Here is a 16,514-nt window from a genome sequence, read left to right on the forward strand (position 1 = left end):
AATTTGATTTCCTTAATAATTTTTAGTATGTGTTCTCTGCTCAAAGATGAGTTGTTTTGATATTCTGTCTTAAGACTAGTTTGAGGCAGTTCTCCTCACTAGTCTGCCCTGTGTTAGCCCTTCATCTCTTCATAACTCCTGCAGTCTATATCCATTTGATCTGCTTACTTGTTTCAAGATTTGGTCTCTCTCTACAAGTTTCACCCCCATCTCCCACCCTACCCCTTTACACACTTCCCATCAAAATGACAGTTCCTTGATATGTCAGGACATTTGCTATCAGTGATCCCCTCTTCTAGGTATGCTGTGCCATAAATTTCTTGTCTTCTAAATTTGATTCATTACCTGTTCATCAGTTATTTCATCTACCCATCTGATCTTCAGCAGTCTTCTGTGGCATCAAATCATAAAAGCTTGTATGCTCTTCCTGCCATAACTGCTTTATCATCCACATTTAACTTCCATACAAGGTTACTCCGCATACAGTACCTTCCCCCTTCACCCATCATCAGTTGTTTTTGCTTCCTAAATAGCAAAACTCATATGCTACTTTGAGTATCTAATTTTCTAATATAATTCCCTCATCATTTCCTGATTTAATTAACTACTTTCCATTATACTTGATTTACTTTTGTTGTTGTTCATTTGTGCACTATTTTCAGGACACTGTCCTTTCTGTTCAACTGATCCTCCAAGTCTGTTGCCATTTGTGCCACAACCTGAAAGCTTTTGTTTCTCCACCCTGAACATTAATTCCCTTTTGTAATTTCTCCTTAGTTTCCTCTACTTCTTGCTCAATGTACAGATTGAATAACGCTGAGGATTCCTCCCTTTCATGCCGTTTGATTCACATTACTGTAGCCTGCTTTCTGTACAAGTTGTAAATAACTTTTTAACTCCTTGAATTTCAAAGAGTCCAGTCAGCATTGCTAAAAACTTTCTCTAAGTCTTAAAAATGCTATAAACATAGGTTTGCCTTTCTTTAACCTATCTTCTAAATAAATCATAGGGTCAGTATTGCCTCACATGTTGCTACTTTCTCTGGAATCCAAACTGATCTTTCCCAAGGTCGTTTATACCAGTTTTCCAATCTCCTGTAAATAATTCGTGTCAGTATTTTGTAACCATGATTTGTTAAAATGATGATTTAACAATATTCCTACTTGTCAACACCTGCCTTCGAAACAGGAGCTGTTGCCTTGTTCTTGAAATCTGATTGTATTTTACCTGTATCATATATCTTGCAAATCAAGTGGAACAGTTTTGTCATAGTATGTTCTCTCAAAGATCTCAGTAATTTTGAGGGGATGTTGTCTAGTTGTCTAGTCTAGGTGCCTTGTATTGACTCACAGTAGCATACCTCCCAAACAATCTTTCATCAATTTCCTGTTCTGTTTCTACAACATTGTCTTAAAGTTCATTTCCCTTGTGTAGCCATTACGCGTGTTCCTCCCACCTTTTCGTTTTACCTTCTCACTTGGCAACTGAGCCTATGTAATTCATCTTTTCGCATATTTGATCTTCTATTGTCTTCACTGCACTATCTCTGGCAGTGACACATTCATGTTCTGTTGTGTTTCTTTCCCCTGTTTCTCAGTCATTGCCTCATACTTAATTTGAAATTCTCAACAACTTAAGGTTCTTTGTCCAGGTCCTGTATCTTTAATTCCCCTCCCCCTCTCTCTGGATGAGTGTGATAATTCAAAATCTGCTGTGGAGTAAACAAACTGAAATTAGGAAACCATCCATATTGTAACCAGAATCAAGTCTAAATCTGAAAACAGTGTCATCATGAAATCATTTTTATTATGAACACCAATATACACCCAGAAAATAAGTGAATTCCTGGACAGAGAGTGCAATTAATTATACAGACATTAAATATACCAGAATGCTGGTGTTTATACAAATATCACATATTCCAGAATATACAAACATAAGATATTTCAAGAATGTTCAAGAAATAATAAATACTTAATAACAAATAATTGCTGGTGGTCAGATTCAAACTGTGACCTGCAGCACACCAGCCAACAGTGCTATCTACTACAGCATACACGAACATTACAAACATAAGATATTTCAAGAATGTTCCAGAAATATACTTACAAGAGGAGACCACGATATGGAATCACCAATTTACTTCAGACTTTTACCCCTTTAGTAGGCCATGATAACAACATAATGTGCAGGTGGTAAGGTGCACGACTCTGCCAATTCCGAGAAAATCACAAGAGAAGTTTTACATGTCTATAGTGTAACTGATGTATCTGCAAGTAGGTGCCAGACGTTAGAATTCATGGTGGTCATGTGGCTAGTGTTCAAGCTTCCTAAGGTGAACGTGTATGAGGCAATGGTTTGATACCTGTTCAAACCTTCATTTTTGTAGTACAAGTGTAAATTTTATGGTATTCAAAAAATTTGCACCTATACTATTTGTTTTGCTACATTAGCTATTTCTCACTGCTATGCAGTTTAATTGCCAAATGGGGCCTGCCTCTGTATCTGCAACTCGAAGCATTGAGTACAAAATAGTTCCAGGTACCTTACCAGATTGCATGTATAAGGTATTTCACAAATCACAATAGGCATGCATTTTCAAGGAAATGCTATGTGTTTCTTCATTTACTTGTTGATATTTATGAATATGTTTGTTCTAATAATAGATTTAATTAAAAGTAGTAAGTAGTCAAATAACATTAAATTCACTAAAACTTTGTGCAAATACATGTGTTTTTTTAATTATATACCTCTCAAATGTCATATAAATTAAATAACATGATGAAAAAAATATAGATTAACAATTAATTTTGAGCGAGAGTTGAACCATCACCTCATACATGTTTGTTTTACAAAACTCAAACACTAACTCCTTGAACACCATGAACTCTTATGTCTGGTACCTACGCACAGATACATCAGTTACACAATAGATGCGTAAAACTTCTGTTGCCATTTTCTCGGAATTGCCAAGGTAGTGCATCTTACTGCTTGCACATCATTTTGTTTTAGTGGTCTACTAAAGGTGTACAAAGTTTGAAGTAAATCTGTAATCCCTACATCGTGGCCTCCCCCTGTTAATAACAAAGAATTGATAGTGGTCAGATTCAAACTGGTGACCTGCAGCACACCAGCCAGCAATGCTATTCACCATGGCACACTGCATGCACCACAGCTTGTGGCATTGCTCCCTCTTATGGGAAACAACGACCCACTATTTCAGAAGTTCTTCAGCACCTCTAGAACATAGTAGGTCTTAAAACAGAAGATACAGATGACATCTCTGTGCCTTTGTCTTCTGGCAGAAGGGTCATAATCCTCAACTTCATGTGTGACATCTGACAAGAAATGGAGCATACGATTTAGCACAAAGTAGTGCTTTAGTTTCTGTTCTTATAGTCCTAGCTTCCATAAGGCATAAAAGTCTGTGCCAAGTCTCCCAGACTGAATCTCGCTGGTTGGTGCTTGGCGTTATAGCACTCTCAGTCTTTCTCCTGGGTGTCTGCGGTCCATGTGCAAGCCAGCTGCCTTGTTTCTTTGGTCATGGTGATGAGGTGTTTCATGTAGTCATCATGAGTACTGGCCAGTTGAAACTGGATCTGTGTATCCATTGATGGTTTGACCTTGCAACTGTGGAGCAGAAAGAATGGTGTAGAGCATGTAGTGCCATGCTTCGCTGTGTTTTATGCGAATACCACAATAGTCTCCCTGTTTGATATCAATGTACATTGAGAATATATCTGCCTATGTCTTATTGAAGCATTCTGTTAGGCCATTCATCATTCAGTTATCATCCTGTAGGTGATGTTGCAATGTGTAATTACCTTTCATACTAGTTTCGACTGGAAAACTTTTCCACAATAAGAGATCATCACTTGGAGTTCTCTGTGCTTCAGAATGCTGTGTTCTTCAAGGAACTGTGCAAATTCTAGAGCTTTGGTTGTTGGCACAGCTTCGGTTATGTCATAGTGGGTTAGGCAGTCAGTGCAGACTTTTATCCCATTTGTTAACTTCAGTTACGTCCTCAAGAGGTTGATTCCTATTCGGTAGAATGTTGCTGCTGCAAGTGGTACCTGATGCCCCTTAGGTAAATGCAGCACATACTTCCATCGTTCCCATTCCTAATCAGTGGCTCACATAGTGGCTAACCAGTCAGTAAACATGTGGCCAGTGATACCTGTGTCTGATTCTAAGTTCAAATGTAATACATATCCTGGAGACAGAAAAGTTTCTGTCTGCAAGTCAGCATGGATTTTGAAAGCATTGCTCATGCATAACTCAGCTTCCCCTTTTATCACATGATATACTGTGAACCATGGATGAAGAACAACAGGCAGTTTCTATATTCCTAGATTTCCACAAAGTGTTTGACACAGTACCCTACTGCAGACTGTTAACAAGGGTCCAAGAGTATAGACTAGATTCCCAGATGTGTGAGTTGCTCGAAGACTCCTTAAATAATAGACCCTAGTATGATGTCATCAATAATAACTGTTCATCAGAGGCAAAGGTATCATCCGGAGCACCCAAGTGAAATGTGATAAGACAGCTCAGCTCTTGTTCTGTATATGCGTAAAAAATGACAGATAGACTGAGCAGCAATCTGCAGCTGTTTGCTGATGACACAGTAGTGTATGGGAACAAGTCATCATTGAGTGACTATATGAGGATACAAGATAACTTAGGAAGAATTTCTAGTTGGTGCGATGAGTGGCAGCTCACTCTAAATGTAGAAAAATGTAAGTTAATGCAGGTGAGTAGGAAAAACAATCCTTTAATGTTCAAATACAACATTGGTAGTGTGCTGGTTGACACAATCACATTGATTAAATATCTAAGGCATAATGTTACAAAATGATGTGAAATAAAATGAGCACATAAGGATAGCAGTAAGGAAAGCAAATCGTCAACTTCAGTTTGTAGGAAGAATTTTACAAACATGTAGCTCCTCTAAGGGAGGCCACATATAGAACACAAGGTCAGATAAAAACCAATAAGTTTGATCAACATACTAATATTGTATTATGGAAATTATGCCCAAACTCATATGGGAATCCCTGGAGGAAAGATGGTGATCTTTTCACGAAACATTATAGAAAATTTAGAGAACTGGCATTTGCAGCTGACTACAGAACAATCCAACTGTCACCAATGCACATTTCATGTAAGGACCTTGAAGAGGAGAGAAATTAGGGCTCCTATGAGGGCATTTAGACAGTTGTTTTTCTCTCGCTCGATATGCGAATGGAATAGGAAATGACTCATAGTGATAAAAGGCACCCCGTGCCATGCATCATACAGTGGAATATGTAGGTGTAGATTTTCTCTAGTCTTCATGAATACCTGGTGACCAGATGTTGCGTTCTGAAAATGCTGCAGATGACCTAGGATGATGATAACCATTTCTACCCCATCAGATAATAATTCCTCTTATACAATATTCCATTTCTTAATTGGAATTCTCCTTTTGTCAGTTCCTCCTCCTTCACAGCTTCAGCAGTGGTGTATCTTTCCTCAGTTCAGCAGAGATATTACTTAATGCAGTGATGATTTGAGATTTTATCTAAGCTCCTGTGTTCCACCAAAGTATTTCTTGAAGGCAGTCGGTGTCCTTTTGTTTGTGTCCACTTTTGTTTTCCAATGTGATGTCATTCTTTTGGAGCCTGAGTTCCCATCTCACCAATTGACTGACAGATCCTTCAGATTAGTCATCCAGCATAGGGAGTGGTGGTCTGTGAAAACAGCGAATTATTTGCCACATAAATACTGCTGGATCTGGTTGATGGCCCAAAAACTGCAAGGCATTCTTCCTTGGCTGTAGAATAGTTCATTTTGGACTTGGAGAGCACTCTAGGAGCGTAAGGTATCACCTTCCGGAATTTATTCTGGAATTGCACCTATCCCACAATCAGTAATGTTGGTGTGAAGTTCTCTCTTGGCATTCTTGTCATACAAAGTTAAGACTGGAGAACATGTAGTACCTTTTTAAGGTCAAAGAAAGATCTTTTTTGCACCTTTTTCCAGGAAAGTTTGGCATCTCCCTGCAGTAGTTCTTGTAAGGGATGTGCATTGGCACCGAAGTCCTGTATGAATCACCAGTAGTATGAGCACATCCAAGAAAAATTCTTGCATCGTGAATGTGTGGAGCATTTGGAATATCTGCGACTGTTCTTATTTTCTGTGGATCAGTGTGGACTTCATCACCATTCACTATATGCCCTAAAAGTTTTATTTTGGGTGATAAAGAGGCACTTTTTCAGATTCACACAGAGGCATGCAGCCTGAATACGCTCCAACACTTATCAGGTTGCTTAGATGTTCTTCAAATGTTTTTGAAAAAATGACAGATGGCAAAAACATGTTATCCAATTGAATGGTGAAGTGAGTCTAGATCCCATGTCGTGTCATCTGTCACAACATTCTGTAAAAGCTTGTGTACTTGAATCACACCATAGTGTGAAATATTAATGTTGTTTTTCTTTTGTCAAAACTTTAGGTGTGGAGCTGTGCCAAGTTTTGGAATAACCTAAGTTTTCAGCGATTGATGGGTCATTGCTTCCCTCCGCCCCCCCCCCCCCCCCAGCAAAGAGCAATATGAGTAATTCTAGTGGATTATGCTGTCAATGTGACAGGAATGACTGAATGACATGGGCAGTTACTAGAGATAACATCGGCAAGCTCCACATCTATCCACTGCCCGACTCCTGTCAACTTTTGAGCAATCACTCATCATCTGTCAATGTAGACATAAATGGATACCTTTTGGGTGTCTATGTGATTGTTTGTGAGAGCGGATGTAATGAAAATTGGGGAGGGGAGGGAGGCGGGGGGAGAGAGAGAGAGAGAGAGAGAGAGAGAGAGAGAGAGAGAGTTGTAATACAAAAGCCAGTAAATTCCCAGTGTTGGTAACTGTTCTATGTGTGACGCTTCAATCAGCTACAGGTGAGTGGTTCTGATTCCTCATTTTTGTGTATAATTTGTATATGCGATGAAAAATATACCAATTTTATTTAAAAATAGTTTATTCATTAGGTAATGCATCACTTATATATTGATTACCTTTGTGGTTTAGTGTACAGCATTGCTGGCTGCTCTTCTGGAGGTTCCATGTTTTAATTCTTGGTGACTGCAAAAATTTTTCTTGCATGGAAATGTCTCAAGTAGAGTCCATTAAGACTCATGACACCAAATGAGAAACCATTTGTTTCAACATCTATAATGACACTCTGGCCGGTTAAGTGGTATTGTTTTGAAAGTTGTACACCAGGCTGTGATACACTTAACTGCTTACTGATTTTGAAAAGTCTTTTAAAAAGGAATTTAAATAACACACAAAAAGGTACAAAAGTAATACATCACCACTCATTATAAGAATAAAAAAGAATATTGCAGGGCAAGAAAGAGAGGAGGCACGGAAGATATTTGGTTGCAGAGAAAGGAAAAAGATAGAAATTTGAAAGAATCTTTTTTGTTGAGAAGTGTAATTATTGTTGGAAACAAATAGGTGACAACATGTAACTTCTTTTTATGCATTTATAACTAGTAGTCAGTTCAATGTTAGAGGAATTATCACTGGGTTTTGCACTTTTATTAATATGACATTTACCTCAAATTTTCTGTTTGTGTAGAACTCCTCTAGAAAATGTTGTTTTCTCTCTTTGCAGTGGCTGGAAACTGTTGTAATGGGATGGCTGACTCGAATATACTGTGCTGGAACTGATGCAGCCCCACCTAGCACACGCTCCACGCAAGAAGCTCTCAATAAATTCAAGCAGAAGCTCTCTCACTTTTTGTATGAGACCTATACCCGGACTCGCATTGAGCAGTTGTTTAATATTATTATTGGTATGTACAATAATTGGCAGTGGAAATAATGTAAATATGTTGAAAAATTTGTCAAAACTTGTGATCCAGAACTTATTAGTTTCTGGCATAACCCAACTCATTCTCTGTTGCTAAATTCCCAAGATATTTCCCAAATACCCCACATACCTTTTTTTCTGGAGGCACTATCATACCTTATAGTCAGCTGTCCATTTTAACTCTTGTTACCTCTTCCACATTGAGCTCCTTTCACTATCAGCGTGTGTGAAATGGATCTACCACTCTGTCCCTTATTGTACCACCATTCAATGTCCCAAAACTGCTGGAAACAAGTTTTCCCTTATTACACAGTACCACTCTTCTCTAGAATCTATTAATCAGCTTCTTGGCCATTTTTATGACTTCCTTGCATCATATACTGAAATGAGATTGGCAGTATGAAAACTCCGTCCCATACCTCCCAAATGTCACTCCATCATCCACATTACCTCTGTGATATACTTATTAGGAATTGAAAGACACCTAATTGTTGCTCCTTATACATTGGTTCTTATGTTTTTTTTTTTTTTGGGGGGGGGGGGGCAGTACAACAAGGACCATGATACTGATTTTGTCACTTAGATCCTTCGAATACCCCCTACTAACATGGCACTTCTCAATTCCAGAAATGGGAACTGGTTACCTAATATGTGCACGATTCCCACAGCCGCTTGTTCTTCATTTCCATTAGTGTCTTTATTTACTCCTCATTACTTGCTGATTGTCCTCCACAGTGCCCCGCTCATGAACGATGTGAGGCGGCCCAGTGATTAGCACACTGGACTCGCATTCAGAAGAGTGACAGTTCAAATCCTTATCCAGTTATCCAAATTTAGGTTTGCATTATTTCCCTAAATTGCTTAAGGCAGATGCTGGGATGTTTCCTTTAAAAGGGAATGACATATTTTCTTCCCCATCCTTCCCTAATCTGGGCTCATGCTCCATACATAATGATCTCATTGTTTACAAGACATTAAACCCTAATCTTCCTTTTATTTCCACTCTTGCTTTTTTGTTGCATCTATTCACAAACTGGATTCTGTCCCTGCTATTATCAGCATCAACTGTCATCTGTTCAGATTTTCTCTCTCTTTTCTTTCCCCAAGGGTAATGTTTGCACGTTCAGAATGTTTGATAAGCCTCACGTTTTAAATGGTGAGCACCTTAGAGAACACACCAGTTTAGACTGGATACAGTTTTGGTGAACCCAAGGTTCCTGTGTTGAGGTCTGTTGAATGTCACCAGCTGCCTGGAACTCTAAGCTCCATACATGAGTCCGAGGGAATTGTGTTGTGCCAGTAGAAAGGTGTGTGTCAAAGGGAACAGGAATTTCCATTTGTTTGTGAGGATGTTACAAGCCTCAACTTAATTGTGTACACTGCCTGCCAATAAGTTGAAAAGCTGTTGGGGCAAAATGTTCATTAGTGCACAAACTGCACCTGCAACACCTTTCTTAGGTAAGTGCAACTCTGCTTGATTCAGCAGTGTATCCACAGCTACTTGTGGGGCATTCATGAAAGTTACAACAATCAATAAAATACTCTGAACAGTTCAGATAGGCTGTTGGGTATTACTAACGCCCAACTCATGTAGAGAATGTATGAGTTCAGCCTGCCTGAACATCAAATATGATGATGGTGATGATGATGATGATGATGATGGAACACAAATCAACTGCCCAAATGTGTTTTAAATTGCAAAGAGAAGATAGATTCGAAAAATTGGCACCTTTCAGAAAGTGTTTTGTGGGGTAACAGAAATACTGCAGTTGGTGAAATACCTCTGAAATGGGAGACTGCTAGTGAAAACTACTACTTCACATTGAAGAACATTGCTGCAGAATGAAAAAAGCCTGTGAGAAACTGAAAGTTCGTACAAAACCCTTTAAGATTTAAATGCCACACTCTGCTGTCTTCCCATTGATTCTAGATGGCCAATTTATTCATGAGCTATAGCTTCATGATATTAATTTGCTTAGTTTGTTATGTGTCCACAACTGCCATTCTTGAAAAGCAAATACTTCATTTTCCAAATTCTGCAGCAGTCACTGGAAGTCAAGAGTACAGTAAAAAATCAAGTCTCAAAAATAAATACAGCATTTCTCAAATAAATATGATGTATGTTCGTACTCTCAGATACAATGACTGTTCACCACTAGAATCTCAGTGTGAAATGTCAACTTGACAGCTCAAGATGTAACCACAGAATGAATACACATATCAGTGATAACAAGAATCTATCTTGTTTTTCCGTGATGTCAGTTTCATTGTCACAGTGCTCGTTACTCGATGTGAGCTCCACTTCTTCAGCCCATGATGGTGCAGCACAGAATAACTGCCAAGCCACCAAGTATTGCAACACGTAGTTGGACTGCCATCATCATCCCACCTTGAAGATGTGCAGCATCTATCTGTACCAGTTTTCATGCATAAAAAGTAGCAAAAACATACAAATAGTTTGCAGTTTTAAAATTACTTAACTAGTAAATTGCTTTCAAATGTCATGCCCACCATTCGTAAATGCCAAAATGAGATATTACACAACATCTCCCCATTCTTAAGACAAATGGTGTCACCATAACCAGAGAAGATAACAGATAATAATGGTAAATATTTTCAACAGTTTATCTTTTAAGCAATCCAATTCTCTGTTTATTCTGAACCTGGAGTTATACTGACTTGCAGTTCTACCCAGTGGCAACTCATGTAATCCAAATTCAACTTCCTGCTTTAGCTCTCTAAGTATGTCACGTCACTAAATATTTTATCCATGTATGTACATACCTTTACTCTATACAAGTGAAATAGACCACATAGAGGGCCATTAATTCAGTTGCCCCTGTAACTTTATCTTAGTAAAGTCCAAACAGACCATGAAATAAGTATTCACAGTGTGAGTTTAATGCTGTTTACATTGTCCAGAAGCTGCATGTATATTGCCATTCATTTAATCTCTTCTCAAATTCTTTAAGTATTACAAAACCATAAAATATTTTAACCATAATCTATTTGTCCATTTCCCTCATTCATTATACATGTGGGCTGAACTTCAAAAAGATTGGTTAATCAGGCAGAGCTCTTCAGATTAAATTCTTATGGCAAAACCATGCCAATACAAAAAAAAAGCCCTCATAAAATATACTAGTGGATAATTACAAAATATGCGTACACTGTGATTGATTGGATGTACCTAATCTTTATTGTACACTCATGCAGAATGAGATGCCACACAACATGGCACTATACAAAACTGGTGCTAATAGAATAGGCACATAGGGAACACACATGACACAGATCTGTAAGTCCATGGTATTGGTGATAAGTTGAGAAAACCATCCCAAAACACGTGCTACAGACTGCCACTGTTTCCTGCGCATGTACCCTGACATCAATATCGGATATGATAGCTATGCACACGTACACAGGCCGCACAGCGGGTTACCATACTCTGGATCAGGTGGTCGAGCAGCTGCTGGGGTATAGTCTTCCATACCTGCACCAGTTCCTGTCAGAGCTCTTGAAGTGTCATATGGGTTTGAAGATGTGCAGGAATACATCGACCGAGAGCATCCCAGATGATCTCGATGGGCTTTAGGTCTGGAGAACAGGCAGGCCACTCCCTTCACCTGATATCTTCTGTTTCAAGGTACTCCTCCACGATAGCAGCTTGGTGGGGCGATGCGTTATCATCCATCAGTAGGAAGGTGGACCCACTGCACCCCTGAAAAGGCGGACATACTGGTGCAAAATGACGTCCCGATATACCTACCTGTTACAGTTCCTCTGTCAAAGACATGCAGGGGTGTATGTGCAGCAATCATAATCCCACACCACACCATCAAACCACAACCTTCATACAGCTCTCTTTCAAGAACTTTAAGGGGTTGGTATCTGGTTCCTGGTTCATGCCAGATGAAAACCCGGCAAGAATCACTGGTCAGACTGTACCTGGACTCTTCTGTGAGCGTAACCTCGGACTACTGTTCCAATGACCATGTATTGTGTTCTTGGCACCAGTCCTTATGGGCTCGCCTGTGACTAGGGGTCAGTGGAATGCACCTTGCAGGTCTCTGGGCGAATAACCCATGTCTGTTCAGTTGTCTGTAGACTGTGGTCTGGAGACAACTGTTCCAGTGGCTGCGGTAAGGTCCCGAGCAAGGCTCCCTGCAGTACTCTGTGGCTGTCTGCAGGCACTGATGGTTAGATATCAGTCTTCTTGTGGTGCTGTACACTGTGGATGTCCCATACTGTAGTGCCTGGACACGTTTCCTGTCTGCTGGACTCGTTGCCATAATCTTGAGAACTCACTTTGTGGCACATAGAGGGCCCGTGCTACGACCTGCTGTGTTTGACCAGCCTCCAGTCACCCTAGTATTCTTCCCCTCATAACGTCATAAATATGTGTTTTTTGAGCCATTTTCAACACACATTCACCATTAGCACAAAAACATCTGCACACTTACTCGCTGCAACTCGCTCAACTCTGACATGCACCAACACACCTCTGCATATGTGGACTGCTGCCAGCGCCACCGTGCGACGACTGCAGGTCAAATGCACCGCATGGTTATACCCCGAGGTGATTTAAACCTGCAAACTGCCCACCAGAGCATTGTTTCACCATTTATCAGCATTATCCTTAATTTATGAGCATTAGTGTATTTGATCAGCTTTATTGATAGATATTTCATGCTTTACCACAGCACATATTCAAGCATTTTTTTCCTGCATTGCCACCAGACAGTAGGAGTAACATTTTTAGAGCCAGTAGCAACCTTTTATTGCCATGCACTCTATACTCCTTTAGTCATTATTACGTACATTAGGAATAGCACATAAAGCTCAGAGACAACTGCAACCTTATTATTCATTTATTAACCCTGTATTTAACTAGATCACTCAGAGAGGCACTCACAACCCTGGATTCATCATTTTCGTCAACCCAACATGCAACTGTTGTTTCAGTGACTATAAGGACCATTAATACCTGGCTACAGTAAGGAAGCTGAGCTCACGGTGCCCCTTGCACCAACTACCATTGGCCTAAGAACACAAAAAAATTTGTTTGCGGTGGTTTCATTTTATAACAGGAACCATTAGTTTGTCATCACGGCGGTATGTCAAAGGTATTCTGGGTCATGTTCTGTTGCTCTTCATCGTGGGCTTACATTTCAATAAGATGTCTTTCTAAACACACCGATAGTTTCTACTGCTTGTCTTTGTGCTTGCTAAACCCTATGTTGGCCAGGAAGATCACCGGATCTCTCCCTAACTGATAACCTTTGGAGCATTAGGGGCAGGACTTTTATGATCTAACATGCCAGTTAGGTAGAATTTGGCATGATATCCCTCAGGAGGACATCCTACAGCTCTGGCAATCAATGCCAAGCTGAATAACTGCTTGCATAAGGGCCAGAGGTAGACCAAAGCGTTATTGGCTTGCTCAGTTTGTGAAGCTCTTTCTCTTGAATAAACCATCCAATTTTTCTGAAATTAATTGTAATCATTTGTTCGTCTGTACGTGAACATCGTTTGCTGATTTGCATAATTCCTTCATGGTGCCCCCACCTCCTCCCTCCCTTCAAGGTAGTGTAAGAGAACAATATCCATTTATCATTCTAGACATCTTTGCTCTCATCTTGACTCGTGTATTTTTAGTTAAATTCACTCATGCTCTAATGTGAATCCACACCCTATTGCTTGGTTTTCTTTCTCTGTATCTTTCAAGTACTCCTCTATGCTCCATTGTGCAGCTAACATGCATATCTTATATTTTCGCACTTGCATTGGACCCAAATATTACTACAGGTAATGTACAACCCCCGGACATGCTTCAGCGACCACCGTATGGCGCGGCGGTGGAATGTTGTGTGCTGCGGGGAATGGTAATCTTGGCTTGACCGCCTGGATTGCGAGGAAGGACAACCTCTATAAAAACCCCTCAATCTTCCGGTGTGCTCCGCGCCTATGAGATGCATGGCTGTTGGGGTGAAACAGTCGCAAGCGGGCAACCTCTGGGGCACCTGCCGCACCCCAGTTGTATAAGGCTTACTCGGGCACGCGGGGCTCTGTCTGAGCGGACCTTTAGTTCCCTAGCTGCTCGTGGGACCGCAATGGACCCTTCGACCTCTACATTTCCCCCTACCAGTGGCTTGGGTGGGCCACTGGTAGGTAAACACACCCCATCGAAGAAGCGACTTCGTGCTGCGAGTCCTCCAGCGCCTGGTGTTGATCGAGATTTATCAGACTGTCGTAACAGAGCACATGCTAATAATCAGAATGTGTTTTTGGTTATTAAACGGAAGGAGGGTAGCTTTGAGAGGGTTTCTCCCTTTTACATCCACAAGGGTCTTGAGGGGATTGCAGGAACACTTAAATCTGTGAAGCGCCTTCGCAATGGGACTCTGTTAGTTGAGACTTCTAGTTCCCGTCAAGTCGCTTCTCTTCGGAAAGCAACCTGTCTCGGAGAGTACGCTATCGAGACCGAGCTCCACTCCACTCTGAACTATAGTAAGGGTGTTGTGACATGTAGGGACTTGGTGGATATCCCCACAGATGAGTTAAAATCTGAATGGGCTGATGACGGTATTGTTGACGTGCAGCATATTATGAAACGAGTCGATGGGGACCTAGTCAAATCCGACTCGTTTATTCTCATGTTCAGTTGCCCGAGACTCCCAGAACATGTTAAAGCGGGGTTCTTACGTTTGCAGTACGGCCATATTTCCCCAACCCAATGCGCTGTTTTAAATGTCAGCGCTTTGGGCATACTACGTTGGGGTGCAATGGGATAGCCACTTGTGGTAAATGTGGTCAGCCTGCCCATGAAGGAGTCAATTGTTCATCGCCTGTGAAGTGCGTGAATTGCTCTGGGAGTCACCCTGTCTGGAGCCGGGTCTGCCCCATCTATCTCGAAGAATGGAAGATACAGGAGATTAAAACATCTAAGCGCATCCCCTATGGTGAGGCCAAGAAGCTCTTTAAGGCCATGCAACCTCCTGTGTTTACAACATCTTTCGCTTCCGCTCTGAAGAAACCAGTACTAATGGCCACTGTTGCTACGCAAACAGAGGTTGCTAGTGTTAGCACTAATACCTGTGTTTGCCAGTGCACTTGTGCTGCTGCGGTTGTTTTGCAACCTGCGGCTCTCCCTGCAATGTCGGACAAGGCTGTGGTTGCTGACATTGGGGTACTTCCTGCCTCTCCCCCTATGGCGCCTTCTGCCCAGGCGAGTAAAGCTCCACCTGTTGACAAGGCTCTGCATTCTAAGCCCTCCAAGACAAAGACGCCGAAGGTGAAGGTTTTGCCACCTGAGGAGACTAGTCAGGATCGGTCCGATGACGAGGCCATCGTACTGTCTGACATCTCCCGTGGGTCGTCATCGGAGCTGATGGACATTGATGTCGACCGGGGGCGATCTTCTCGCCCCAGGACTAAATCTCCGGCGGGTACGGGCTCTCCTCCGAAGCACAGAGGAAGGGTGAAAGTTCAGCCACCCTAATCACTGGCTCCCATATTACAGTGGAACCTGAATGGGTTCAGGACGCATGTGGCCGAATTACAACTCCTTGTACGAGAGTGCCCTTTGTGCTTATGTCTCCAAGAGACACATTTTCGGGCCACTGATGCTCCTTCTTTACGGGGCTATACCGTCTATCGGAAAGATGATCTGACGGGGAAAAGGGCAAAGGGTGGTGTTGTGGTTCTTGTCCGTGACATGCACCCCTCATCTGAGCTCCCTCTCGTTACAGACTTGCAAGCAGTTGCCGTTGACCTTCTTGTGGGTCGGAGGCTCACAGTCTGTTCAGTTTACTTACCGCCTCAGGATGCAATAGACTCTCAGGCTCTCACAGACCTTATTAGCCAACTCCCTCGCCCATTTCTTCTGCTGGGGGACTTCAATGCTCATAATGTCTTATGGGGCTCTCCGACTACTTGCCCCAGGGGTTGCATTCCGGAAAGCCTCATGATGTCTGAAGAACTGTGCATCCTCAACTCTGGTGCTCCCACTCATTTCTGTACTGCTTCCGGGTCGTCATCGGCTATTGACCTTTCCTTTTGCTCTCCTGCCCTCGCGGATTCTGCTCTGTGGGAGGTTGTTGCTGACCTCCATTCTATTGACCACTTCCCCCTTTGGATTCGCCTCCTGGATGAGGCTGTGGCATTATCAGTGCCGCCTCAGTGGCACCTCTGCCAAGCTGACTGGACACTTTTCAGCCAACTGGCTGTTTTGGAACACCGTGCCAGCGTCCACGAATGGGTAGACCATGTTACAGCCGTGATCTCCCATGCTGCTGAATTGTCCATTCCACGGTCATCCGGTCATCCCAAGAGGCGTCCTGTCCCGTGGTGGACCACTGAGTGCCGCTCCGCCATCCGAGCCTGCCGTGCAGCTCTGCGCTGCTTCAAGTGCCGTCCCTCCGCTGACAATCTTGCGGCCTTTCGGGTGGCAAGAGCCAAAGCGCGGCGAGTGACTAAAGAGAGCAAACGACGGTCATGGCAATTGTTCTTGAACTCCATCTCCCGCACCACTAATTCTACGAAAGTATGGGAAGCCATCAGGAGGATTTCCGGGAAACGCAGCCAACTACCTGTCACGGCATTACTGCATCAGGGATGTCTCCTCACGGCGCCGAGAGACATTGCCCAGAC

The 16,514-nt window shown here is 42.0% G+C and overlaps 1 protein-coding gene across 2 annotated transcripts in view; it reads left to right on the plus strand.

Annotated features, from left to right (window-relative positions):
• Positions 1 to 16,514, plus strand: part of LOC126187495 (anaphase-promoting complex subunit 2) — a 105,913-nt gene that overhangs the window by 16,280 nt on the left and 73,119 nt on the right. For both annotated transcript variants that reach the window (XM_049928607.1, XM_049928608.1), the window contains exon 5: positions 7,665 to 7,845. In XM_049928607.1, coding sequence (XP_049784564.1) covers positions 7,665 to 7,845 — 181 coding nt within the window. The remainder of the gene's footprint in view (positions 1 to 7,664; positions 7,846 to 16,514) is intronic.

The sequence above is a fragment of the Schistocerca cancellata genome, chromosome 5 (assembly GCF_023864275.1).
Source record: "Schistocerca cancellata isolate TAMUIC-IGC-003103 chromosome 5, iqSchCanc2.1, whole genome shotgun sequence".
In the NCBI taxonomy this organism is placed as follows: Eukaryota; Metazoa; Arthropoda; class Insecta; order Orthoptera; family Acrididae; genus Schistocerca; species Schistocerca cancellata.